The 27,043-nt window shown below is 41.4% G+C and overlaps 1 protein-coding gene across 1 annotated transcript in view; it reads right to left on the bottom strand.

Moving 5' to 3' along the window:
* The window catches only part of LOC308135243 (cadherin-6-like), a gene marked incomplete at both ends in the record, with an annotated part of 68,114 nt that overhangs the window by 19,686 nt on the left and 21,385 nt on the right, over positions 1-27,043 (bottom strand). The window contains 5 exons of the mRNA XM_080503135.1: positions 1,368-1,504; positions 8,152-8,402; positions 10,987-11,174; positions 24,117-24,290; positions 26,868-26,987. Coding sequence (XP_080359261.1) covers positions 1,368-1,504; positions 8,152-8,402; positions 10,987-11,174; positions 24,117-24,290; positions 26,868-26,987 — 870 coding nt within the window. The remainder of the gene's footprint in view (positions 1-1,367; positions 1,505-8,151; positions 8,403-10,986; positions 11,175-24,116; positions 24,291-26,867; positions 26,988-27,043) is intronic.

Genomic DNA, 27,043 nt, shown 5'->3' with positions numbered 1-27,043 from the left:
AACACTTTAGTTTAAAGGCATGGTGTTGTCCATATTACTGGAAGTGTGTAAATCATGGTGTGACACTCTCTCTGCATTGGGCGGTGTGTGTGCTGTTCACTCTTGAATTTAAAAGTGCTTCTTCGATAAAATGTACATTTACTACAGACCACATGTGGAGTTTCTTAACATTCCCCATGATGTTGGAGAGCGGACCAATCACAGCTCTTGTGGTGGGCATACTTTCCCTTGCGTTCTGTGTGTTGCATATAGGTTATAAATCAGGCTGAAGGCACTATCCATTGCCTTGTGGTCCAGTAGGAAAAATAGCAAGTGCACACTCACTACTGCCAACCAACACACAAATGTAACATTATAGATGTCGTAAACAAGTTCACTTAACAGAAAAAATTTTTAATACAAGAAAAACACAGCTCATATATAATTATACTTAGATATTTTTCATCAGAGCCCAAGTCCAAGTAGATGGGAGAACAATTGTCACAGCATGTCTGGGTTCAAGCTGGGAAAGCAATCAGTCCTCAGACTGAAGTTATTTGATATTAATAGGGGCTAAAACCTGAAGAAAAAATAAACTGAGAAACGGAAGGAATGATTTAAAATATTCCATTCCATTTCCTTATTTATTTTTTTATACCGTCTTTATAATGATGGCTTCAGTTTCTCTCCTTGATTAAGAAAAGAAAAGTCATCTGTGTTCAACAGAGCCCCAGCACTTAGAAGAACAGCATGACCCAAAACTACTTTTTCTTCTTGAAAACAAGAATGAAATTAATGGGCATACAATGGTACAGCTGGGTCACCCTGCTTTGTCTGCACAGTTAATGACATCTACGCTTGCTTCCTTATGTTTGCTCGAGAGTGAAAAAAAAAGTTCAGAATCTCAGTTGGTAGAAAGACTTGATTGGGTTTCAAATCTGTTCCTATAGTTCTAAATGTACCTCAATACTTTCTCTCAGTTAAATATGTTTTCAGACCACTAAAAACATATATTTTGGTAAAATGTTTGATGTTGAGGGTCATAAAAGAAACTTAGTTAATAAAAGAGCTTAGTTGGGTGCGACTGGGTTCATGTCGGCTTATTGAAGAAGTGGCAACAATCTCAACAGCCTGCAAACTTGGGTGGATATTATCGACACATCAGGATAAACAACCACTGAGTGGAAAACTTTTGTATTTTCGTACAACTGATCCCTTCTATGTGGCGCGACGACACTTGATGCCGAGCTCCCGTCCTCGATATCTGACTGTGACTGATGCTCTGCAGCCAGACATGTTGTCTGCCTTTCATACATTTCTTCTCTGCATCAATATATTAGCACATGAGCGCAACGGACGGTCTCGGGAGGGCCCCATGCTGAACTTACTGAACTCGGTGGCGATGACTGAAATATTATGCCAGGGAGTCTCCTCTCTGTCCAGGCTTCTGAGCAGGAACACGGATCCGTTTCCCGGGTGGATGTTGAAGAGGCGGTCCATGTCGGTGCGCCGGTCGATGGAGTACCTGGAATGAGAGGTGGAGGTGGGGAGGGATAAGTTGTTGGGAGAAGTTAATCCGGCAGAGGTGGGGAAACTACAGTCTCTGAATCCATGATGGGAGGCTAAAAGCGGCGGCATGCACGGTGGGGCTCCTGCAGAAAGGTTTGAGTAATTAAAGTCATTGGAGGTGCAATGCGAGCTCATTACTTGCAGGCCAGTTCTGCTGGGTGAAGCTGTTTCGCCTCCCTCAGGAGCACCCTGGTTAAAATGTGCCACCGCTGCTGTGGCCAGAGGGAGCGAAAGAGCTCAGTGTTTTAAAACTCTATTAGCCACATGAATATTGCCACGCTGCTCCGTGAGTATGAATAACAAATCTCATTTGACTGTGTGATATAGAAAGAATGTAAATTAAGTAACCTTTACTTGTCTGCTTAATGGATCTACAATAGCAAAATTAGAGCGCTGCAAATTTAAGGAAATTAACAGAAACTGCACGTTGAAGGTACGATAACGCTCCATTGCTTTCAAGCGTAAGCACAAAACTTTATGATCTGAGCCACTGAAAATGCAACTTTTAAAAAGCACTGCTATTGTGCATGCAGACCATGACCACAGTAAATAATTCTTTTTGCACATGCCCGAGTAGATGGACAATAACAATGGCGGCCTCCAGAGTGGCATGACACCTGATCTGTATTCTCCTGAGACTGGGTAGTTTTAGAGTGAAAAGTCACCCGGAATAGCAATTGGTCGTCTGTCCATACGAATGTCTGCGTACTCGCCATTGTTAATGTTTATATTATATAGTTCTCTGGATGCAAGTTTGTGTGTGGTTTCATCTCAAAAACAACAAGCAGCACCCATAGCGGCTTTGCATGCTGACCTCGTCTTCAGTGTTTCTGCTGCTTCCGTGTACGTAAATGGGCATCATTTTCAAAACGTTGCTGTGTAAATGCCAAACTCTTCTCTAACGAAAATATAAACTACATAAAATTTACATTTACACCGTATTTTAAAAAGTTGTGTTTTCAGTGGCTCCGAGCACCGTTGTCATAGAAACACACACTCAAAAAGTAGTGAAAGCTTTCCATTTTTTTTTTTGGAAAACATTGTTGTGTAAACAGGGCCGAAAGCAGCAACAATGAGTCCAAGACAATCAAAACAGTGTAATTAAACAAAGGTTTAGGTATCGTCTTGTCTTTATGAGAAGTGTAAGAGGAAATATTCTTAAACGAGCACAGTTAGTTCCATCTTTCTGAAGACAATGCGTTGGATTGAGATTTTGCTGTGTAGGAACTGCGATTAATACCAGCTGGAAAGGTCGGTTTTACCAATTCACAGCATTTGCAATTGGATTGTATATATTGGTTAGTGTGTTCTTTGCATTTTGTGGGCTGTGTGACAATAAAACGCACAGTAATAATGATTAAAGTGAGTAAGAGAGCGAGAGCGAGAGAGAGAGAGAACATGGTACACCCTGTACAGGTCACCTCTCCATCACAGGGCAAACAGAGACACTGAACAACAAATGCCCACATTTTCTTTGGCCCAAACCAGAATAGAAGCCAATGGGAAAACCCATTCATGCTTCAAGAAAGCTCAAGAAGAAAGGAAAGATCATCTTGTTGTGATTCATTGCAACATGATTTTGTGGCCTGGCTTCAGCGCAAACACCTATTTAAGCATCTTTTTACCCAAACTGTGAAGTGATCCCCAAAGCACAAAAGACGAGATACAAACTTTGATATGGACAAAAGAGACACAGACACCATTGATATTCAAGCCAGTGGAATCACATAACTGTGTAGATAGAAGAAGCTGCAGCATTCTGTCCTCTCCTCCCATTCAATCGCACAGTAGCCTGTTAAAACATCACAGCTGCTTAGAGGAAAAAAACAAAAAACAAAAAAAACCCAGAATCTTCCCACTGTCTGTGGACTGCTCACAGAGCATTCTCTATTTTTGAACTAGTTGCTGAATGCGGCTATTCACAGCTTCAAAGCACTCCATAGATAATAGAAGTGAGATGCCTTTGCCTCTGTCTTTTTCGCCTGCCTGTCAAAACAGAGGCAAAACGAGTGCACAAGCATGAGCTGCACGACATGCCGCATACAAGCACGTCCTGCATCTGGAGCGAGGCTTCGCTTCACTCTCCGCGCTGCATCCACCTGCCATCAGTCCCTAATTACGCACCTCTCAATCTTCATTACTGTTTTCCATGAAGACATATATGAATCTCAAAGGCAAAACACTGCCTCACTACTTCCCGGCTTGATCATAATTAGAAAGCACTCAGCGGTAAAATTACAGTTCACTGACACAATGTGGCTCCATGATGCATCCTCATGCACAAATGCACAAACACAAGAATAATTGGAATGGTGTAGGGGCGCGGCCGTGCGTGCGCGGCCCCTCGCGACACATCACTTTCATGAGTGCAGCACGCCTCCCTGCTCGTTTTAATTGGAATACGGACCACGTCAGGTTGCCTACTTTAAACGTCAGTTCCTGATGGCCCCATTCCAAACCTCCGACTGTGCGCCAACCCCGTCTGCACACGGCGCAACAGGATCATGCATGCATCATGGTTATTTCCTTTGTGTTTACACCAGTGTCATCCAAAGTGCACACAGTAACTATTGCAAGTGTGTCCGCGTGGATTTGACAATATTAAGTTAGCCACCAGTTCTGATCTGGTGCCTGTAACAGCCGAGCACTGGGTTCGAGTGGACCAACTTATCGGAGTCACAGCTGGGTATGGAGGAACATTTTCTCGTGTTCAGGTTGCTCCACCTTAAGACTTTACAGGAAATCAGTTTCAGAACATGCGAGTAGGACACCGCTGATCAACTGATATATGAAAGGGAACTGAACGTGCACAAGCTAGGTCAGTGGAGGAAGTGTTGCAGAAGAGCTTAAATGAATGTGAAGAGGGAGGAATCCAGATTCCTAGAACGGGTTAAACACAGTCGGAGCAGAGGTGTGGTTGACGTCAGATGAGGAAAAAGAGTAGGAAGAAGCAGGAAAGCCGAGATGTAAACAGGTTCATGAGAGAGTGTGTGAGAAGGTTTGATCCATTTCATGATCTTAAACACGTAAGATTAAGATTCTTAATGGGCTTTCTTGAATGTATTTCTTGTGAAGCTGTTGACCTCTGCATGCATGTTTGTGTGGTTTAATTACAAACAGCACCGACTAATGGCTCCACAGGAGAACTACATTGTTTTCAGTGTTTCTGCCATTTCCGTCGGAACAGACATCATTTTGAAAACGTTGTCATATAAACATGAAACTTACAAAATCAACACCGCCAACCTGTGTCCTGGTATGGTAACTACATCGCTCTCAGCGATTCTGTTTCCAAAACATCACCGTGTAAATGCAAAAACTTGAATCACTGTCATGTAAACGGGGCCTAAAATGGCACTGAGCTTCATGTAAAACACTATAAGATCCATCTGAAAATCCTATTTTGCAAATGTCTTTACTTGAAGCAGAAACAGGAAGTCCTGGCATGAAGCCATTATTGACTCGAGTCATTGTTAAATCCATCAACGTCTGCGGCTTCGCTATCGATAACTGTTTCCATCGGCTGCTTTGATCCTTTCACTGTAACTCCGAATCATCCTCCTAGAGGTCAAAATTAGTCTGTTTCAAGAAAGTAAGCAGGAGAAACTACAGACATCTGTCTTCACAAAAAATGCCTACTTAAATGAAACAACACCTTGTGACTTGCCACCTCTGCTTTACACAGTTTTAAATTTCCTGTTTCAGGCTGCATCCTATTACTTTTCTTTTTCCTTTTTTGGCAGGAATTCAAATAACCCTTTGCGATGAGGAAAGTTTATCTTAACAGTTGTGCACCTCCTGATCAATACCCGCTGCAACTCTGCAAATTACTCAGGGCCTTAGGCCTTTTTACTTTGTAAAATTCCCAAGATGCATTGACACCGCTTGAGTAATGGACAATTACTAACAAGAAAGCAGCGCAGCTCAAACTATCTTAATGCCACGCATCAATAATGAACAGTACCGCAGTGAAGCAGTGGGGTTTATATATAGCCCATAGGTGCGGTTTTCTGTTGTGTATGTACTCAGCAGTTTTCACTGCTTGGTTTGTAATCTCAACAGTGATCGCTCCACCATCTATCCTTGAACTCGCCTGAAATTTCTCCTCTGTTTTCACCACTCTGAGGAGAAGTGCTCACAAACCTTTGGAGCTTTGAGAGGCCATTTGAAGTCGCACTCCTGCGTGGAATCTTTTTTGCTGAGATTTTCAAAAACAGCCAAGCAGAAAGTGCCGACGTGCATACCTGCACAAGCAGAAAAAGGCTTCCTTTGCTAAGCATGATTTAATGTGTGACTACACCGACGTCTGTAGGATGAATTCGCTGTTTGTCCAAAACCACGCTGAACAACTTGCAAAGGTGTTTTTCTCATTAGATGGAAATTAACCTACAGCCTCCACCGATTTTGACCACGATTCTGAATCATCTTCAAGCCGAAATGAATATCCATGCATTCTCTTTTATTTTTGTATCCACATCCACCGGCCAATCCTATTTCAAGCACGAGATGTATCCCCCTTTTACACCACAATGCTTCAAGTGAAAATGCATTGTTTATGCATTTTTGTTTCAAAAATGTTCTGCATAGACACAAAAACGATGACCGTTCACACAAAAATGACAGAAATGCTGAAAACAATAACTCAATAAAAGAATAACTCTCTGGAAAAGCTCACATTGATTAAAATGTAAAGGAATGCCCAATCAACATTAATTAATCATAAAACCAAATAAGTATATATACACTTGTATAAGTATGAATGAATATCTACATCTTTCCATATAGTTATCGCAGAGTGTAAATGTAGCTTATATACAGTTATTGTGTGCAAACTGTAGTTATTTAAATTGTTCAATGTAAATTGAATAAGTTCTGAGCAAATTGAGAAGACTTATTTACTGGTGCGCATGCACAGTAGCAGCTTTTCAGAAAGTTGCATTTTTTCACCCAAAAGTTGCATTTTCAGTGACTCTGAGCAACATTATGCAATGGAAGTTTTCACTTAAAAAGGTTGTGGTGCAAACAATAGAGTCTGCTAACTTTGACGTTATTGCAGACATTTTGAGGTGCTAAACAGGCAGGATGGACCAAAAAAATGTTCTTTTCGGCAAATCAATCTGCAGCCTGCAGTAGAACTCAAATACCTTCAGGGCAGTTTGGAGCCAATCCTTATTTGTCAAGGGTTATTTGATGTGTCTCCAAGACACACAAGTCTTTCTATTATTAACCCTATCAGTGTTGTACCACAGAGCAAAAACCTCTAAAAGTATTTTCAAACAGAGTTTCTTTCACTCCAAACAGTGAGCCATTTATCTTGACCATCCAAATGCCAGGGAGTCCACCTCTACTGAAGGGAGAAGTAAGACAGGGAGAAGGGTCTCCTAGACAATGAGACCTCAAATCATCAGCAGTGGCCCGATGACGCAAGTAAACCTGGTCATGTTAATAAAAGTGTGATTAATACCTTATATAATTATGTCACGAACCACAACAACAGAACATCAGAATAGACCACAGCTTGGCTGGACCGTACCACAGGGGACCATCAGCCTCCACATCCCGCCTGACCACAGCTTCCTCTGCTGCTACACCAACAACCTCCATAGCCTCCTTTACAGCTCTGTTTTTAATTTACATTTCCTTGGGAAAAAAACCCCCCTTTGATTGAAAAAAGTTTGAAAGATAAAACCAGGTTGGATGTTTCTGATTCTGTTCGGATTTTCTCTGCAGTCACCAAACTGAAGCATGAAGGTCTCCCCGGTGTGTGCTGTTTGGTAGCTTGTTTCCAAAGCTATTATGCAGGTGAAGATATAAAAGCTAGTGAAAGGTGCTTTTGTTCTCCGTTCAGATTAAAGCTGACATTCATCACACTGAGCCATTGTCAGAACAGTGACATTAACAGCAAAGTACCCAATTTACTGAAAACTGTGTGGCTGTGACAGGAACACCCCTCCGCGCCCAAACGACTGACATGTGAAGAATTTGCCATATTTGTCCAGACTTTACTAAATCCCAATGTTGGGGAAAAAAAACCGGAGGCTAATCTATACACTCCATTCCAATCTTGGCTCTATTTTGGTGAGGATGTCACCGCAGCTGTGACATCCTGAGTCATGTTTTCTATTTTCTAAATTAGAAAACAAATGTAAACACACAACGGGCTGCATCTGGCTGGTCGGCTGTTGGTAAGTTCAGGCTCTGACATGGGCAATCTCAGTTTTTTTTTCTTACAAAAGTAATGGTGTTTCCTAGTCATTTAAATAATAAATGGTGTTTGTTTGCAAGGTCGTGCCCATTAAATCCACCAAGTAGTGTAGCTGAACACAGCTGTGTGGGGAAGCTTGGTTTAGTTTGGACTTCTGAAACACAGTGAATAACCATCTAGAGCAGGGGTGTCAAATATAAGGCCCGTGGGCCAAAGATGGCCTGCAAGAGGCTCCAATCTGGCCAAACCACCAAGCAAATGGTAAAAATGGTCTATAGTCAATGAACTACAAAAAATTGCATCTGACAGTTTGAATATCTTGACTCTATGAAGACTTTATGTCATCACATCATAAACCTAATGCATTTCAATACTTTTGAAAGGAGATTTAGCCTTACTTGACCATGCTGCGAGCTCCGTCGGGGTCCATGGCGCTGACCGAGCCGACAGCTACGCCCAACGCAGCGTCCTCCTTCACTTCCATCAGGTAGCTGGCTTTGTCGAACAGCGGCGGTTCGTCCACATCCTCCACGGCGATCCGGACCGTGGCCATGTCTTTGGAGCCAGAGGACATGAAGCGAGGGTCCATCTGCGTGTTCTGGACCTGAATTTCTACTGTGTAAGAAGGCTTCTTCTCATAATCCAAAGGCTGAAAATGCAAGGAATTGTGAAGAGATGTGAATATACCTGCCACAAACTTGTAACAAAAGCTGTAAAAGGGAATGCTCTGTGCCTCATTTATACACTTTCTGCTCAACACAAGCCCATAAAAACTATTGACCCGATTTAATTACTTCTATAAATTGAGTCCAACCATTCATCCATTCATTTCTGCTGATAAGTACACAATGGGTGGCAGGCTCTGTGTATTGAGAGGAAAGAACCAGCATGCAACTTTTTCCAAGTCTTATATGATAACAAGAAACTGGTACAGGTTCAACCCAGGAAAGTCAACTTTCCAGCAGGTAGACTAAATCCTAGAAACGTTGAAATTAGGTAGGGAAGCACCGATATCACCAGTACAAGTATGAGTAGGCTACTAACCTTTAGCTACTCGCTGATACCGATTACCGATACAAGTACTTATCTAATGCCAATAAATAGTTTAAAAAATAAAATATATATATATATTTTGCGTGGCAAACGGCAAGTTTTGTCTCACATCAGTCTTTAATAATGGTTTAATAATGTGTAGCATGTAGCATTGCTGGTGTGTGAGCCCTGAAACTTTGTGGCGTGTAGCATGTAGCACTTGTACTTCTACTCATACTTCTACCGTTTCTTTAAAAAAGTGGTATTGGTGCATTCCTACAGCGAACCCCATACTTCCTATATTTCTTCGTGAATAATTTGGATCAAACAGAGAGTCTCCTGACTGCTGCACTGCATGAGTCTTCGAGTTTTACAATGGAAAATAAGGACCTGCAGCTGGTGTTGGGGGAGGCAGACAATAATAAACATGATAAACAGACCAATATCCCCTGTCAGAGGTATTGACACCGTGAACTAGGATGGCGACAAAAGAAGGCCATTTGTATTATAAAGGAACAGGAAGTACAGAAAAACGTTCACGTGACAATAACTCAAGTGTATTTGAAGGTAGCAGCTGTAAATATCGGCGACCAATATGAAAATGTGGACACCTGTTTATAGTTATGGACGTTTTTGTGGTACGATGCCAAACAATGTGAAACGATGATGCAAGCAAGCCTGAAAGACACAATAAACTTCTCAGCAGGGTTCTGGGCTGAGTATTTATGCTGTACATATTTATTGTAACACAAAGCTCCAAGCCATGTAGAACAGCACATTTATTTGTAATCCTGGAAGACAGCCAGTGATTTAATATTTAATTTGATAGATGAGATATTGAGCATCAAAGGCAAGATTTATGAAACATAAGAAGGCATCTCTCTCACTGTAGCACCGCCGTCTTTGTCTGAACAATAAAAGCATGCAGAAAAACAGCACATGCTGTTATAGAAGAGGCTCTAACATTAATAAAACCTGATATAAAACAGTTGACAAATCCAATCTGATGACAAACGATAATAGCTTTTTCTAAGGTGCAAATAAGTTTGATGAAATCTGTTCCTTGGCATTATCGGCAACGGGCCCAGCTGTTGCTAGTTGTTTCAAACAAGCACAAAGCTTCAGATTTAGTTGAGGAGCTTCACATGTGTTGCCTCTCCTTTAAGAAACCCGTGATATTGTCTTTGTCTCGTATCCCGCTGACAGAATACCATTACGTCTTTGTTGAAGCCTGCCGACTTTCTTAGGTGGTGTCAGCGAGAGGAACAAAGGAATTTCTAAATATCAATTGTGATTGTACATCAGTAAACACACTCGTTGAGGACGTCTCAAACAATCTGGCAGCATGAAAAAGAAAAGCTTCAGTCTTGTGTATCAGCGCCTCCTGCAAAAAGCTGGAACTGGGAGGAGGGGTGGGGGGGCAGTGAAGGTAAAGATGAATAAGTTTAATTTGGATTCTTTCATCTGTCAAGCATGCCTAGGCTTTGCATATTTAACAGTACGTGTAAAACAGGCTACGTGGGCAGGGTCCTTATGAGTCCAAAGTGTGGGATCTGCTGAATCACTGTTTCAGAGGTAATTTGATTTCACCAATGCCGTGAGAAAAGTATTGAGACAATTAAAAGCCCGTCTCACTTGAACGTTGGCGATAGGGACGCTATGGCTCTCACATGAAACACGGAACATGTACAGTGACTTCCGCTTGTGCTTTCGAGCTTAAAATTCCAATGGAACCTAAAACAGACTGTTCAGGTTGTCTTGTGTCTGTGTAATTTATGGCAGGAATTTTGACAGGTTTTTTTTTTTTTTTTTTTTTGCAAGCTAACTCACTTTTCCAAGCTTAATCCAACCGTGACAGACTTTCACGAGTCATTTCTGACGCAAGAGCTGCTGATAGCACATGGGAACGAGATAATGAGTCGTTACCTCAAATTAATATAGTAAGGGTACGAGATAATTTAATCTCTGTTTTGAACAATAAGATAACAGTGCTGTTTAAGTTAATGGTCAGTTAAATGCATTTAACAACTGGTTAGTTTTGATCAACCGGGCCCAGATGCATTAAAGTGAAACTACACTCCTGGCAATTTTCTTAATAAGTGTTATTTCTTTTCCTTTTGTTGAGGGTGCTCATCTTTATAAACATTAAATGATAGTATCCCGGGATAATTAACACCCTGATTTTGAAGTGTTCTCTTTACCTTGCTGACGGTGATAACTCCCTCCTGAGTGTCTTTGTCGGTGGAGATGTCAAACATGTCCATCCCGTCGCCACTGACAATAGTGAAGAACATCTCGGCGTTCCTCCCGATGTCTTTGTCGGTAGCCTGGATTCGCCCAACTGGGGTGCCGGGCTTGGATGACTCAGGAACTCTAAACTGGTAAATACCTAAAGAAAAGTAATGCAGTCAAGGGCAGGGTATGGACCTGACAGATACATATTGAACTGTAAATCTATTTAATCGGCAGAGATCATAATTCTCTTTGAAGTCCAAGGTGAGCTATCAAAGGCTGCATCTGAATTTGCTGGCATACCTTGGACATTTTGGAAAAGAAAATGGTCAAGAGTAGGTGGAAGCAGCATAAATCCTATAGACACAATTGTTTTTGTTCTGTAATACCAATTTGTGTCACAAGGCTGTGTAGTCAGCCACAAATGCCTCTGATCTGTCCTTGAGTCAAGATGAGAGGAGACACAAAAGACAGTTTGTGAATTAAAAAGCAAAATAATTGGGCTTGATGGTCAATTAGAACTATATGTAGCTTGTTGTATAATATTTACATCATGATGTAACATGATTTTTGCTGTTTCTCCTCTACTCTGCTAACATCAAAACTGATATTATTAATTCTTACAGTGTAGCTTTGTTAAAAAAAGATGATAGTGATTGGAGGTCAGTACCAACCTTTTTTGACATCAGTTATTTAAGATGCATATTGATGGGTGATGAATAATGGTTTCAGTCTAATAATGGCCAACAAAAAAATAGTGCCATAAAAAACGCCCAACTTACAGTTTAACTTTTTTTTTTTGTGGCACATAGTATATGTGCTGAAAATGCCTATATATAAAAATGACTACAATCTCAACATGAAGCCAATTTTAATGAAAACCTTTGGTGCAGAATACTGTGAAATGTCCCCAAAACGTCTCCTATAGCTGTCGCATTAGGCATGTTTTTACAACCTCACCCTGACAGCATGGCTTTGAGGCTAATGCTAGTTTGCCATCTTTCCTGGCAGTGGCGCTGATATTTCAGTTTGGGTCTCAAGTGTTGTGTTGTGCTCACTACTGTTAAGAAAAGTGTTTAAAAGATAATTTCTTTGAAATTTCTACAATTCACTTGGTAGGCTTTATGTTTGACACCCCTGGTCTACATGGTGGTGTAGTAGTTAGAGTTCTCACTTAACAACATTAAGATCCTGTTAAAATACGTTTTGTAGAGTTAACATGTTGTACTTGTGCATATGTGGCTACTTTGGCTCCCTGCTACATCCCAAAACATCAGCGTGAGGTTAATTGATTACTCTAAATTGATAGGAGGCATGAAAGTGTGTGTGGTTGTTTATCTGCCTTCGATGAACTTGTGGTCTTGAAGTTGGATAAAACAGGACAGAATATGGACGCTTGAAATCTGATGATTGGCAGAGTCACATTTTGTGGCTCTTAGATGTAATCTAGAAATTCAATCTAAGTGTCAGTGATAGGGGAAGCTGCTCTATCTACATCACATCTAAATGGGAAAGTCACTGAACCATATCAGATGACTTGGGTACAATCAGAGCTTGGCAGGGTCCAGTGGTTTAATCACCCGCTGCTGTGCTGTACTGAGTGTTTGGAAGCCACACCACCGCAAACCACGACTGTCTGACACTGGCGTCACACAAACTCACACAAAGACAGAAGTTTAGCTTCTCGCTGGAAAAATAAATCATAGCTCGGTATAAATGTGAGAGGGAGACAACATCATCTCTTGTCTGAGAACTTCATTAAGGAGGTGAGACAGGTAGACAGCAAGAACAAAAGAAGCATTCTCGCCTCCAAAAAAAGAGGTGTAAATGCTGATGGAAGCCAGATGCTGGAGCAGCGTCTCTTTGTCAGACTGCTGATGATCATTAACAATAACACACAAAAAAAGCATTTCAATGTATTTTTCTGTGTGATGTATCCTTTTGTTCGAGGGAATAAATGCCAACTTAGTGTTTGTCCAGTACAGACTTTTCCTCCTCGCTTTGGAAGCAGGCAAAAAGCAACAAAAAAAAAGCAACTTGTCTCAGGTACCGAATGGAGTCCGAGCTCAAGTACAGTACGTCGAAATGAATGCAAATGAATCATCATTCTGCTATATGGACCCGAGGCGACTTCGTATCAGCACACTTCACGCACGCGCGTCATCTCCAGAGATGTAGCGGTGGATATGAACTACTTGAGTGAGTAATTATATGCTGCTGAGACACAGCAGGCGTCATCAAACCCCGGCAGCTCGACAGTCCTCAGCCAGCAACAGCTTGGATGTATTTATACGTTTGTGTGTGTGTGAAGGCGTGAGATGGAGGATGTGCTTGTGTGCTTCCGCACACATATTGTAGGGAAAGGGAGGACACACTCCGCCATCACTGCAGCTGCAAACATCAAGTGTTTTATTGGACTGAAGAGCACCTCAAGCCTTCAGGACATGTTCAAACATCATGTGAAGAGGGAAGTACATTCCGAGGACATCATCCATTTGAAACTGTTCCTATTAATTGGACATTAAGGTGACACCGTGGCAAATAACATAATCTTTTCCTACTTTGTGCAGATTTATATCACCATCAGAATTAGGTGTTCCAGATTAGGTTCATATTAGTGATGAACTGATACCGATACCAGTACCGGGTCGATAGCACACAGAGTGCTCGTACTGGTAAAACCACCCTCGATACAACAGGGCATGTGTTACGTGACGCTGTGGGTCAGCGACGTCGCCTGCAGGTATGCAAGCAAGCGCAAGCAATGTCAGCAATTGGGAGATTCTTTGATATTAATTAGAATAGACTGTAAACTATTAACTGCCAAAATACCACAAGTAGGAGTGGAATATAATTCCTACATAGGGCAATGCTCCGTACTGCGCTATGAATACTGTAGGCTGTTGAACGTGTGTGTATCGGTAAGTAGCGAAAGCTTAGTACTTGTTCTCGCCCTTTACAAAAAGTGGTGTCCGTAAAAAAGTAATAGTTACTGTCATGTGCTGTCAGCTGTGTACAACTGTACAGCACAAACATTGACAATTCAGTCCCCCAGCAAAAAAAGGGTAAAAATTATGCATTTCCAAATAGTTGCCTTAATGTCTTATTAAAAGTTATACTATTTTTATATCGGAATTCACACATCCTAATGTAATGACGTAAATGAGTGGTTCTCCACAATTACTGACAACTCAGTACATTTTTACTTTTTGTTCAAGTAATTTTTTTTTTAGATGCCTACTCTATTCTTTTACTTGCATAAAATGTTTAGAATTTGTGCCCACTGCCGGTTTTAAGATTCCACCGATGTTACCGAGCAGCAACAAGTGAACTTGTTGGTGATATAAAAATAGGGGGAAATATTTGAATGATCAACAATTTCCTCCTAGAGAAACAGCATGAATTGCTGCTTTGCGCATGAATGTTACCAGAATGCCCAGAGGAAATTGTTTTGAATGGCAAATGTTTCTTTATAAAAATTTTTTTTTTTTAACTTCCTCACATCTCGGATGCAGGTCAAATTATTTCAATCTCTGTCTGATTGTGGACAGAAACACTGTAACACCAGCACTGCCTGCAGATCCCGATTGAGAATGACACGCACACACGGCGCGATGGCTTTCGGGACGACTTTGGTCAATCACCACGACTGCTTTTGTATCCGCACAGAGAACATTTTTCTTTTCATTCCCATATTGTTATGGGCATATCTCTCACAGCATAATGGTGAAACAAACACGTGGGAGCCTGGCGAAACCCTGAAGAGCCCAGAGGTAGAAAAGAAGGGAAAGCAGATTTCATCTCTGCTCGCTTTTCTTTCTGGCTGGTTGGAGATTGTGTTGCCTGTTGGCTCCAACAGCACTGATTGGAGTCCTGGTGTGAAATGAAATGAATTGACATGCATGTCCCAAGGTGTGTGTGTGTGTGTGTGTGTGTCTGCGACAGCCTACTCCTGAAGTTGTTTGAGGACACAACTCTGGGTTAGCACACAGTAACACGCGCCATGCTCTGATAATTCAATATAAATGGATGTCATACGTTTGTGTTTTAAGCATTTTGACTTCTTCCCGCTACATTTAAGGTGAGCCGACTCATGCAATTGCCATTATTTGAGCACATTTTTTTAACATACGAGTTAGAAATATTACTTGTAATACAGTGTGCAAGGGAGTATTTAAACCAGACATGTCAAACATAAGGCCTGTGGCCCAAAACTGGCCAAGAGGCTCCAATTCCCAGAGAACACAAAAACCATAAACAACGGTCCAGGGACCACAAGGAAACACAGTGCAATCAGGAACGATAAGCCAACACAAACAACAGGGGGAGACGGGTTTAAATACGCAGGGAAGGCAGGGAGATCACAGGTGCTGCACATGAGCGCTGAGCAGGAGAAGAAGACGATTGGATAATTGGAAACATGAGGTGAGACACAGGGGCGGACAGACACAGAGACATGACCCACTGAGACCTGATGCTGATATGAGTAAAAGTGCCTATGTTATGATTTATCTGAATTTTCATTTCTGTCCATGGTCAGAAATACATCTAGAATGGCCTATTTCATGATATTGTGATATTTTGGGCCCTGTGTTGTTGTTTGTGGCTCAGTTTCCATGACAATCCGTCCGCATGACGTCAAAATCATTATCCACCCGAGAGCAGTTGACCGTGCACAGCCCGATTTTTCTGACCGCCCGGACGGCGACTGGACACTTGAGTGAGGAGATCCGCTGTCTCCCCATCTGTACAATCCCATTTTAGAGAGCCAGATGGCTCAGAACTCTTGGAGTGAAATAAAAACAACGCTCGCCACCAGGAGTGGGGATATTACCTGGATCGTTACGTTACATTATGGAACGCGCAAGGAAGTGAACCCGGAAGTTTGGAGGGGCTTTTACACAGCAATGTATAAAAAAATTATGATAGACTTATAATGATCAACCTGAGATTTTCTGGCCTGGGTACACACGTTTGATGTATGAGCCGCCTGCTGGTAGAAACACGAGCCTGTGTGAGTGTCAGTGAAGTGTGGCGACGTAAACGGCATGATAATGCCAAGTGCAATCTGCCAAACAGACCCTGGGGTGGTCTTGTTTGCACCCGGCACTGTAAACAACTGGGTGAAGGGGTGCGAGGTCTGGGTGGAGAGAAGGAGGGAGAAAGTGGCAGTCTGGCACTTTGACTGTGATCGAACGAGGCAGAGACGGAGCGGGAGAGGGAAAACAATTAGAAGATGGAGAGATGGACTCGGGAAGCCAGAGTGCCGGGGAACCAAGGGGGAGGAAGCTGTGCCTTTACGTCAACTCGAGAGGATTAAATCGGAGTGAGTGATGTGATGGGGGCCAGCGGAGCAGCTGTTTACTCACTTGTTCATCACGGCTGCTGACGGACACACACACACACACACACACACACACACACACACACACACACACACACACACACACACACACACACACACACACACACACACACACACACACACACACACACACACACACACACACACACACACACACACACACACAGGTACAGACTCTTTAAGACAGCTAAAACATTCACACCAGCTGTTTCAGTGGATCTGCTAAATGGCGATTATCACCCAATTAAACCCAACTACGCTGCACAGCCCAGCCTAGATGGATGCAACAAAATGTAAGCAAATTTTACCGAATTTTACCAACCAATCTAACGCAATCCATTCACCTGATGGTCCACATTAAAAACAAATAAAACTACACAGACATGCATGCAGAGAACAATACGCTCTAAACATTATCAATGTTACAGACAACATTAACAGACGACCAAGTTGGATTGTTATTGTTTAGGTGACTATCAACTGTAAAGCGACCAAGTCCCAGGAGAATATGGAGCGGGAGTCATGACACTCAGTTATTGTCCATCTCCTCACACATGTGCAGAAGTACTATTTATCACGGCCCTGATGAGCATGTGCAGTCGTAATGTTTTCCCCACCGATCTCACAGAGACAGAGTCGGGGCATTTTCAAAAAGTTGCATTTTGTGATTGGCCTTAGAGTCAGTTAATCTCAGATCAGCACCCACATTCTTTACCACATATTTCAGGGGAGGGGCCCGATTTGTGATTTATAGTTGAAGGAGACAATCTAAGACTCGTGGGGAAGATTCAACCACCTGTACTTATCAATTTGTATTTGTGTTTTAAAAGAAGACAAATATTATCTTACACACATTGATTGCACAAGTTCACGTTCAGATTTGCTGTGATATATATATATATATATATATATATATATATATAATACAACAATGTGAACTTGTAAAATAGGATTTTACCCCTGTAATTAAGAATTTGTGGATGCGCAAGTGTAAAGAAATCTACAAGTCAGAGGATGTTACCTGTAATTTCCTGATACACAGACATATCACTATACACAAGTCCGAACTCCACTGATACTGAGGCGCAAACCCTTTTCACCAATAATACATTCATATTTATCCCCCCATAATGAAAAAGTTAGCAAATGGATGAATACGTAGATCAGATGGGAGTAAATAAAAATCCTCAAAGTGACAAGAAAATCTCAGCATGGTGTCCACGTAGCGTAAAATTGGAAACCACGTCACACAATCCTTCCTTTTAAGCTGCAGTTTAAGGAGAAGTGTCCAAACTTGATTTTATCTTGATACAGGGAGATAACAGGAAGATGGAAAGAACCGTTCGGTTAAATTGTTCTCTCAGCTTCTTTCTTTCTTTTTTTTTCCCTTTTCTTTCTCTCTCCCCCCCCTCAAGGCAGTCATGAACTTTAAACCTTTATTAAGAACAAATACACACAGACACAATTAAAGTGATATCTCATGGTGTACACGGCCGGGGTTTGGGGCGTCTGTCCCTGACATTTCCTCCTTCGCCCGGCACAATGAAGATGAGCAGAATTATGTGTGGCACTGATACCGGGCCCTGATCAGCCCGCAGTGAGGCCACGGGGTAAAACTGCAATGTGAGGCTCGGATTTCTCCTGACAGTCTTCGCATTGTGTATTTATTTTATTTTTGGGCCCAGGAGAGAGAGATTCAAGCTGCCTCCACCTTAATTTCCCAGATAATCCAGATCCAGCCCCGCGCTGCTCGTGGTCCTGACTCCGTGACCCGTATTTGCCGCGTGTCAGCTAAGTGATCGGATTAATGTGATTAATGCAGGAATAAAAATACATTGTGTAATTCTGAAATATGCATCACCCGAGCAGAGCGCCAACTCCGACTGATGAAAGTATTAGAACCGAAGGGGCCGACGTTCGTTAAAAATGCAGAGGCAACTTTGAGGGCATCGTCACTTCGTGTTACAGAGTTTCATTTCCACCCAGCGAACCTTTGAAGCCTCAGGGGGGCCCGGGGCCCCTGGGGGAGTAGCCTGCGTGGCTCCACTCCCGTCTTGGCTCACAGCGCTGAAAAATGACATGTAGAAAATTCGCCAGCGACATCTTTTTAACTTCCAGAGGCGCTGATACTGTTGCTTTAGATATTCTGAAGAACACAAGGATTTCAATTTGAAGGCAAAATATCTACAAATTTGAGTTGATACTTCATGAATAGAAGGGCGTTTCATGTCACCGTGGCAAAGCTCAGAAAATATTCTTGATTTTTTTTTTTTGATTCTTTGGATGCATCAAATAGTGAACGTGTAACGCTGTAAACTGGCTTCTTCTTTAGTTTAGGAAATATGAAGGCTCATAAAAGGAGTCAGAAAGGCTTAAAAGACCAACAGCTGTTCAAAAAATACGAAATACTGATGATGCGAGATGCATTCATGCCAATGTAACTTGTTGACATTTAGACATAAGGGAACAATCTATATCATATCATACAAATCTTGAAGTGTGCAGTACTATAACAGCATATAGCATATATTTAGCATCCGCGTGTCTGAACAATAATCCAGGTTTCTTAAAATGAAATAATAATCCGACATAAATGTGACAAGCATATTGCCCAACTACGGCCAACTGTACCATGAAAGAATGAACGAGTCCCTGTAATAGAATGACTTAAGACACATTAGTAATTAATGATTACTATCAAGTATTAAAATAGCAACAGGGTTATGAAAATGGTGTTGATCTACAAACAAAATGACCAAATGTGTTGAAATAACAGTCATGTCTTGGTGCAAAACCAGTTAGATCCACACCCTTCACTCTCGTGGTGTCATTTCGCACCACAAGAGGGTGTAGTGAGTCACTACAGAGTGGAATTTTTTTTTTTGCCAAAACCCAGGCAAAAGTACACAAAATTGGCAATATTTTTTTAAATTGTGATTGTAGTCTGCTGAAACATCCACAACATACACACATATTATGATTGATTTATATATGGATCTATTTATGTGTCATCATTGAATATTGTGGCCTTGATGGAAAAAAGCAGCGGAATTCAAATGAAGAATAATTTGTTCGTAGAAACTGGCACTTCCTTAAAGGAGAGGAGAATACTATTGCATTTTCATTTATGTATTTATTAAAAGAAGAAACTTTCTTTGTCATGGGAGGTTTTGGCTGCTTCAGCTTACATTCTCTGTCTAAAAAAGCAAGCTGCGCTTTTGTATTTCAGGTTCCACATATAAAACATTTCTCTTGGAGATATAATCATGGCAGTTGGGGGTGGAAAAATAATAAAATGCAAGACCATAACAAATGTTATTTGTGCAGCGGTTGCAGAGAGTAGAGACTCGAACAACACGTGTCATCAGGCGTGAGTTTCGAGTTAATGATGCGAGTCTCACAGTCGTTGGAAGATTTCTCATTCTGAAAGAGGCTGATTATTCTGAGCAGTATTCTACAGATCAAACAGTTGCAACGCTAAAACCAACAAATAGAGGTGAGATTGGGAGCGAGTTTTATGAATAGATGCTGTTGTGGAACGGGCGGCGGTCTGCGGAGAGTCTTGGTACAAAGCCCACATGTTTACAGTGAGACAGTTCCAGCGATTAAGGATTAATTAAGTGTAATTAATTAAGACGGCTTTCGGGAAGAATTAATGTTTCCGCTGAGAGGGCATCCACAGCTGGTTAAATCATTTTCCAGGGGAGATTTATTCTAGCAGACAAAGCCGGACTTTGAGTGGATCGACACGCTGTGACTGAACCCAACTCCTGCTGTGATGGACAGACCCAGCTACACAGTTAGTTAGAAACTTCTGTAGTTCAGCAGTATATTATTATTATACATTTTTATTTTTTAAGCCCCTGGCTTGTCAAGTGAGTTATTTACCGATCCATGGCCGTGACTGCGAGCGAAAAGAAAAAAAAAAGAAGTCTATGATGAGTAGTTCACGCTGACTGCTGCATTCGTGGGCTTGTTGTGTGATTGGCATATTGACTCCCATCATTTAAATCAGCTTAACAAGGAGCTCCACAACACAAGGAACGCCTGCCAGTTTGCTGAAACCTTTCTGTCTTTTCAATCCGACGCTGACCATGGGGATCCAAACGATCGGAGAGTCTGCTGCCGGCCAAATCTGTCTCCTCTAATTTAAATGAGGATGCAGCCCCTCAGCTGACCCCCAGTACTGTACTCTGCAGCAAACCCTGATACCATGCACAACTTCTAATCTCTCAGAGGTGTATGATGAGTTACTGACTTCTGAAGGTATAGTCGGAAACATTTAAATGATGATACTTTTGTGCTTTAGGGGGCAGTAATGAGTCTTTATTAGTAATCAATAAGAGCTCCAGCCGAAGATCTTCATCTAATCTGACAATTTACTTATAAAAACTCCACCACATTTTAAGTGTTTTTGCCTTTTTATTCAAGAAAAGGTGGTTGTTTTTGTAATAGAATCAACACACATGCGCGAGTACACGGTCATTCGTATGGACAGACGACAAAGTTGGATTGTTATTAGAGGTGACTCTCAACTATAATACTATCTAGTCCCAGGCGAACATCAAGTCCGCTATTGCTGTCAGTATCGATCTACCCGCACATATGGACAACTACGGTGTAGACATACACAGTAACAGCATTTCAGAAAATTTGCCTGAAAAGATCCACCGGCTTCGAGCATTGCAAACGGTTGTCATAATTGGGGCCTGAGGGTTGACTAGATGCTGGATTTACAAAACGGTTCAGTCGTTTGAAATGTGCATGTTCAGATGTGGTCATCAACTCCACAGGTCACTGTTTACTAGATGCCCCTTTAAGATGCTTTTTTTCTTCACCAAAACTCCCAAAGACGTGACTACTGTTTGACGCAATATGAAAAATCAATGAGTTTGTTATTTTAATTGTAATGGGACTTCCAGTTTGAAGTGAATGCACACTCTCTATTTTTCTATGTCTACGTTAATTGACTTGTATCGCAATTAAAGAAAAAAAATGTGACTATGTACAGTAATATGTTAAGTAACAGAAGGTCCAAGTAATGGAGATCAAGCAAATTAATGCTTTTTCTGGTTTTGTGAAACCAATTTTTACCACAAGATGTCATCAGGAGTCCATAATGATTATCTTCAATCCCACTAGAATTAACGAAGGCACGCAAATATTGCTCGAACTTCTGAAGTGTAGAATAATGTTTTACGTTTTTTAAACGTGAATGTACATATAAACAGCATCGGCTACAATAATGATGTCCTAAGCTTTAGTTTTACTATAAAAAAATTGAAAAACGTTACATTTCACTCATACGTTTTTTTTTTTACGTTTTTTTTTAATGCCTTTTTTATTGGTTGCTAAGCAACGAAATGTCGTTGCCAGTTCCTCACTGTGTGATGTACTGTGCAATGACAATAAAGAAAGTCTAAGTCTAAGTCTAAGTCCAAGTCTAAGTCTAATTTCATGAAGTTTGAAATTGAAAGGAACCAACTTATCTGAAAAAGTTGTGATGATTTCATTAAGTATTGCAATAACAAAATTATGTATATGTCGTTATTGTCTTCCATAAAACAGTGCTCGTTCTCATTTTAATTTTTATGCTTGTGGCTTCTCTCACCAGATGAAAAAAACATTATTACGGCTGCTAACTTGAATACATTTCACATACAGAGTATGGGAACAGATATATGTGATATAATGTGCAGCAACAGATGTCTTCTTGTATTTTCAAGGTGGCAAAGTATAACGAATATCATGTTAGCACAGAAAAAATTGATAAAACTGCATCACAGCAGTCTTTCTTGCAAAATGTTACACGGTCCATTAAATGCATGATTTGCCCACATTATTTAAAAAAAAAAAATAAAACCTACTAACTGCCAAGTGTTTTGTCATCACTTATTCTGACTGATTTGTTTTCACTGCCGGTGACAAGATGTGTAATTAAGGGAAATCAGACACCAGCATCTGTACCATTTTCCTCGATGGAGTGGCTGTGGTTGCTATGGTTACAACGTGTTAGCTGAACCATGGTGGACACCATTGGCACTCTGCATGCTGCCTCGTCTCTCCCTATACGTCTCCTTCTTTCTCCCTGCTTGTTCCACAGGAATGCGGCCACCATCCTCCGTTAAACCATCTACATTAAATATTTGCACTTTTATATGCAACAATCACAATATCTCACAATAATATAATGCTTTAAACCTGTGAAACATGAACAGCTTTGAGTAAATGTTAACTTGAGAGAGAAACTGAAGAGCTTTTGCTTGTATGTTTGAAGAAAACATTCACCATAAGCCAGAGAGATGGAGCGGGGGTATTGGAAATGGCCATAAAGGATGCACAGCAGCAGCAAATGTAGTAATACATCAGAAATCCAGTCCTGAAAGCTGGCATCGGAGCGCAACACAAAATCTCGACACGGCTACGGACTTTAAGAAATCTCCCGATTCTGCCTCTGTGCTCCATATTAGCATCAGGGCGAAACTTCTTCCACATTGCTCAGCAGTTGGTAAGCCAGACATGGGACTTGATGTATGACTTCAGGCACTGCGGCATTTATGCTATTTTCCAGTGACTTCACACTTACTGCCATGTCTTTACTTCACAACTGCAATTTCGTCCCAAGAGTCAAGACACTCCACAACCACACTTTTTTCCCCATGTAAATCTGTATTGTTGCTGTCCTAATGAAACTACAGCTGAAGCATTAGGCCCCGTTTACACAAAGTTTCGAGTGAAAGTTTTTTGTTTCAGAAACGTTTCACAATGTCTGTTCAAAGTTAAACAGAAAAAATGGAGTTAGTCATGCATTTTACCACGTTTCCATAGAAACAGACTCGGAGGGTTTTCTAAAAGTTGTGCTGTAGTGGCTCCAAGCACCATTGTTGTGTGAACGGACATCCAAAGCGCAATGAACGTTTTCCGTTTTTTCACTTAAAAATGCCACGTAAACAGGGACTTACTTTCTACTTTGTAAAACAGCAAAACAACAAATATACATGAGTTTAGCCAGAATGTGCTATAATGGCTCCACCTAGAGGAATCTGTAATGAGTCATAACCATCTATTCATCAGGAGAGGACGGCTTATTAAAGCCAACAAATCCATAAAATGCAGGTTTCCTTTCGAGTTTGATGTGTTACTCGAGCATTAGCATCCCTGCAGAGACCTGCAGACACCGGCGACTCTGTTTATGTTTCGGGGAGGTAGAAATGACAGCAAAGCAGATGATTACATTTCAATGTGCACGCTCTCCACAGCTATCAGCCTGAATGAAATCAGCGCAGAGATATTCCCTCATGCACCATTATCTTGGCAACGACGGCTCGGCTTACATTTGTAAGTCGGTGACATATCCACTATACGTAATTACAGCCAGCCATTGCTCCTCATTGTCCAATCAAGAGTTCCATTATGGCGACGCCTTCAGAGGTGGCTGCCATTTGCAGCCATTTGCACCGATTCCTGAAGGGAAGGTTTAATTTGTGGTTATATACCCGGTGACATTTCAGTCGGTTTTTTTCTCTCTCTCTTTTTAAAAAAGAAATCTTGTGTGTCAATTAAGTGTTGTTCAGCGTAAAGTAACCAGCCGCTGTTAAATCTGAGTAGGATCGATGCTGAAGAGGAAACGGCTTGTATTTCACGATGTGTGAGGACTAATGATTTGGTGGCTCTGATCTCTGTGACTTGGTGTTGCATCATTCCCCTGCCCGCCCCAGGCGCCTGTCTCCTTACTCTGGGTGAAGCGAGGCGGGTTGTCATTGACGTCGGTGAGGGTGATGTTGACCACGGTGGTGCCGGTGAGCCCCCCCCTCTGTCCGGCCATGTCTTTAGCTTCGATCACCACCTGGTAGTGCTCCCGCTGCTCCCGATCCATGTCGCCAGGGCCCAAGGCTGTCCGGATCAGGCCTGAGGGAAAGTAACGCATGTGCTTTGATATGATTCCTTTCATCATCAGACCCTGCTGTTGCCACATTCAACTGGCAGTTTCCCATTAAAAGTTCACATGGTAAGATTAAACAGGTGTGTGTGTCTGTCTGTCTGTCTGTCTGTCTGTCTGTCTGTCTGTCTTTGAGAGACACTGCTACCCTGCTCGACAGACATTTTCCTTCACACGACATAATCAGTGTATTTTATAAATCTGGATTCCTGTGTAAAGTGTCAAAACCAAAAATAGGAATGCACTTATTTCAAAAAAATGTTCTTCTCCAGTTTCCACAGAGAAAGAGTTTGAAGCGTTTTTTTTAAATGTTTCACTTTGGGAGCCATTTTTAGAAGGTTTTTGATTTAGTGGCTCTAAGCACCATGTATATGATAAAAACAAAACACAATGAAAGTTTTGTGTTTTCACTTGAAAACGTTGTGGTGTAGTTGGGGCTTTAGTGGGCCATATTTTGATTATTTTTCAGGAAATACTCTTTTATAAAGTATGACACTAGTTTAGTAATCAGCCAATATTTTACAGAAATCTAGTAGGAAACTTATCTAATCCAGATTATTCTTAAGCGAGAAATGTTGAAATATTTAGTTTAATCATGTCTAAATGACACATCATATTTGTTTTGAAGTACTGAATTAACCACGGCAGTGGGGTTTGAATGAATGCCCTTTGAAGGGTTATTGTAGACATGCATGTCCACTGTTGTCCAACAGGGGGTGCTGCAGTACTTTTTAAGTACTTCAATGTCTGTAAATTGTAGCGTGCCTGCATGGGTTTATGTAACAAAACTGGAGGTTTTGACAAACGTAAGGTAATTTAGAAGACCTGCTTCCATTACTGTTACTCCGATTATAATTTGTAAATTGTGGCCTGGACTCATATCGTCTCTATGCGAGGCAGTTTGGAGACTTTGGTTATTCGTAACGTCTCTGAAGTAGAACAATCTACCATTTGCACTGCACCTCAGTTGATTAGCAGGAGCTGCTCGGTGCGGCGCTCTCACAGTCCCGAACACCCACAATGATGATTGCACAGTTTTTCTGCTTTGATGTGAATGGGCCATTAAATCACACGCTGCTAGCAGCACAAGTATCGCATTTTCCACACCATAAACATGTTTCTCATCTCCGCAGAGAAGGAAGGGAAAAAAAAGACAATGTGTTTATATCCAGATTGTTGAATGATCTTTTTTTTTTTTTTTTTTTTAAGTGCCAATAGTTCTCGAGCTTCACTTTTTTGGCTGTACGCTTCAATATGTGTGTTTATTTTCACATTTCACTTTCTGCATCGGAGACCCCCTGCCCGCCGCTGCGCCGCAATCCCGAGGCGGCAGCATTCGGGCCGCGGCCCCGACTTCTGTGTTTGTCAGAAGCAAGCAGATGAGTGCAGAGGAGAGAGGCAGATCACCGCGCTGATTATCTAAATGGATGACTGACTTCATTTTTATTTACGGAGGAGGTTCGTAAGGATCAGGGTGAGCCACAGCAGAGTGGGATTTTATTTCTCCCTGGCAGGTGCAGCGGGAAGAAGACGTTAGCGCTTTCTTTTGTTAATGCAGCTTCAAAGTGTATATTTACTCCTCAGTACTGTTTCCTCAGTCTGAGTTTCACTTTGTGAAAGAACAGACTTTCGCGTGTCGTAACCGGCACTTCATTTCACGTGCAAGTCCTGGGAAATTATATGAGCCAGTGTGGCCCTGACGTTTAAAGTGACTCAACATCATGATGAACAAGATGCATAAACTGTTTTGATAGGTGTGAATTGTTGAGGTTGTGTATGCAATTAATTAAAACTAGCTTTATGTTGTGATTGTAGTTATTTTCAGTAGTAATTGTTTAGTTTTGTGAAAATATATAAATTTTCATCACATATACTCCGTGCCATGACAAAAAGAAAACCTTTAAAATTTCAATCTAAAGGTTATTTAGGCACTATTTTACTTGTCCAGCCAACACCACATGAAATTGGACCGTATGTGGTCAATGAAGTAAAATGTGTTTGACTCTTGCATTACAGGTAAAGTATGTATTTTAGGAAAAAGACTAATAAAAGAAAACTACATTTAAGATGTCATTCCACTGATGTCTGCGATGTGCTGCGGTTAACAAAACTAACCAGGTTAAAACTTGAATTTGACTCACGACTGCTGCCTAACGCACGAGGTGGCACAGGTGGTATTACACCAATTTTACACACCGCACCTTTAAAGGTGGGTTTAAAACTCAAAATAAAACTTTGAACTCCCTCCTTCATATTAATTATAAAAAAAAAAAAAAAAAGGCCTTTGCCTCCGAATATTCAGATATTCTTTCTCCATAAGATTTAATAATGGGGAACTTTGAGTTAGTCCATAATCAAAACATATTGTTATTTCAGGGACTAGACTTCATTGTGGCATTACTTTCATCTCGAATCCTTTGTGGTTTGTCCCTGTGTGAAAAATGAAAGCTTCTGCAGTGTACAGCGATTTGAGTGGCTCCTTTATGTAACATAAGCATTAAAAAGTCTCCCAGCTTCCACGTGGATCTGCATTTCTATGAGCCTACCTGTGTTTGGGTCCACAGAGAAGTACGGGTGTCCTTGACTGATGCTGTAGACCAGCTTGGCACTGTTCCCGTACATACTGTCGTCAGCATCTGTCGCTGTCACCTGGATGACTGATGTACCTTAAAGAGTCACATTAACATGCCGATTACTGAGCGACAATACAAAGTCAAAGAGA

Source organism: Blennius ocellaris (genome assembly GCF_963422515.1).
Source record: "Blennius ocellaris genome assembly, chromosome: 10".
In the NCBI taxonomy this organism is placed as follows: domain Eukaryota; kingdom Metazoa; phylum Chordata; class Actinopteri; order Blenniiformes; family Blenniidae; genus Blennius; species Blennius ocellaris.
Note: the sequence above shows the minus strand (reverse complement) of the source record. Positions and strands in the feature narration are given on the sequence as shown.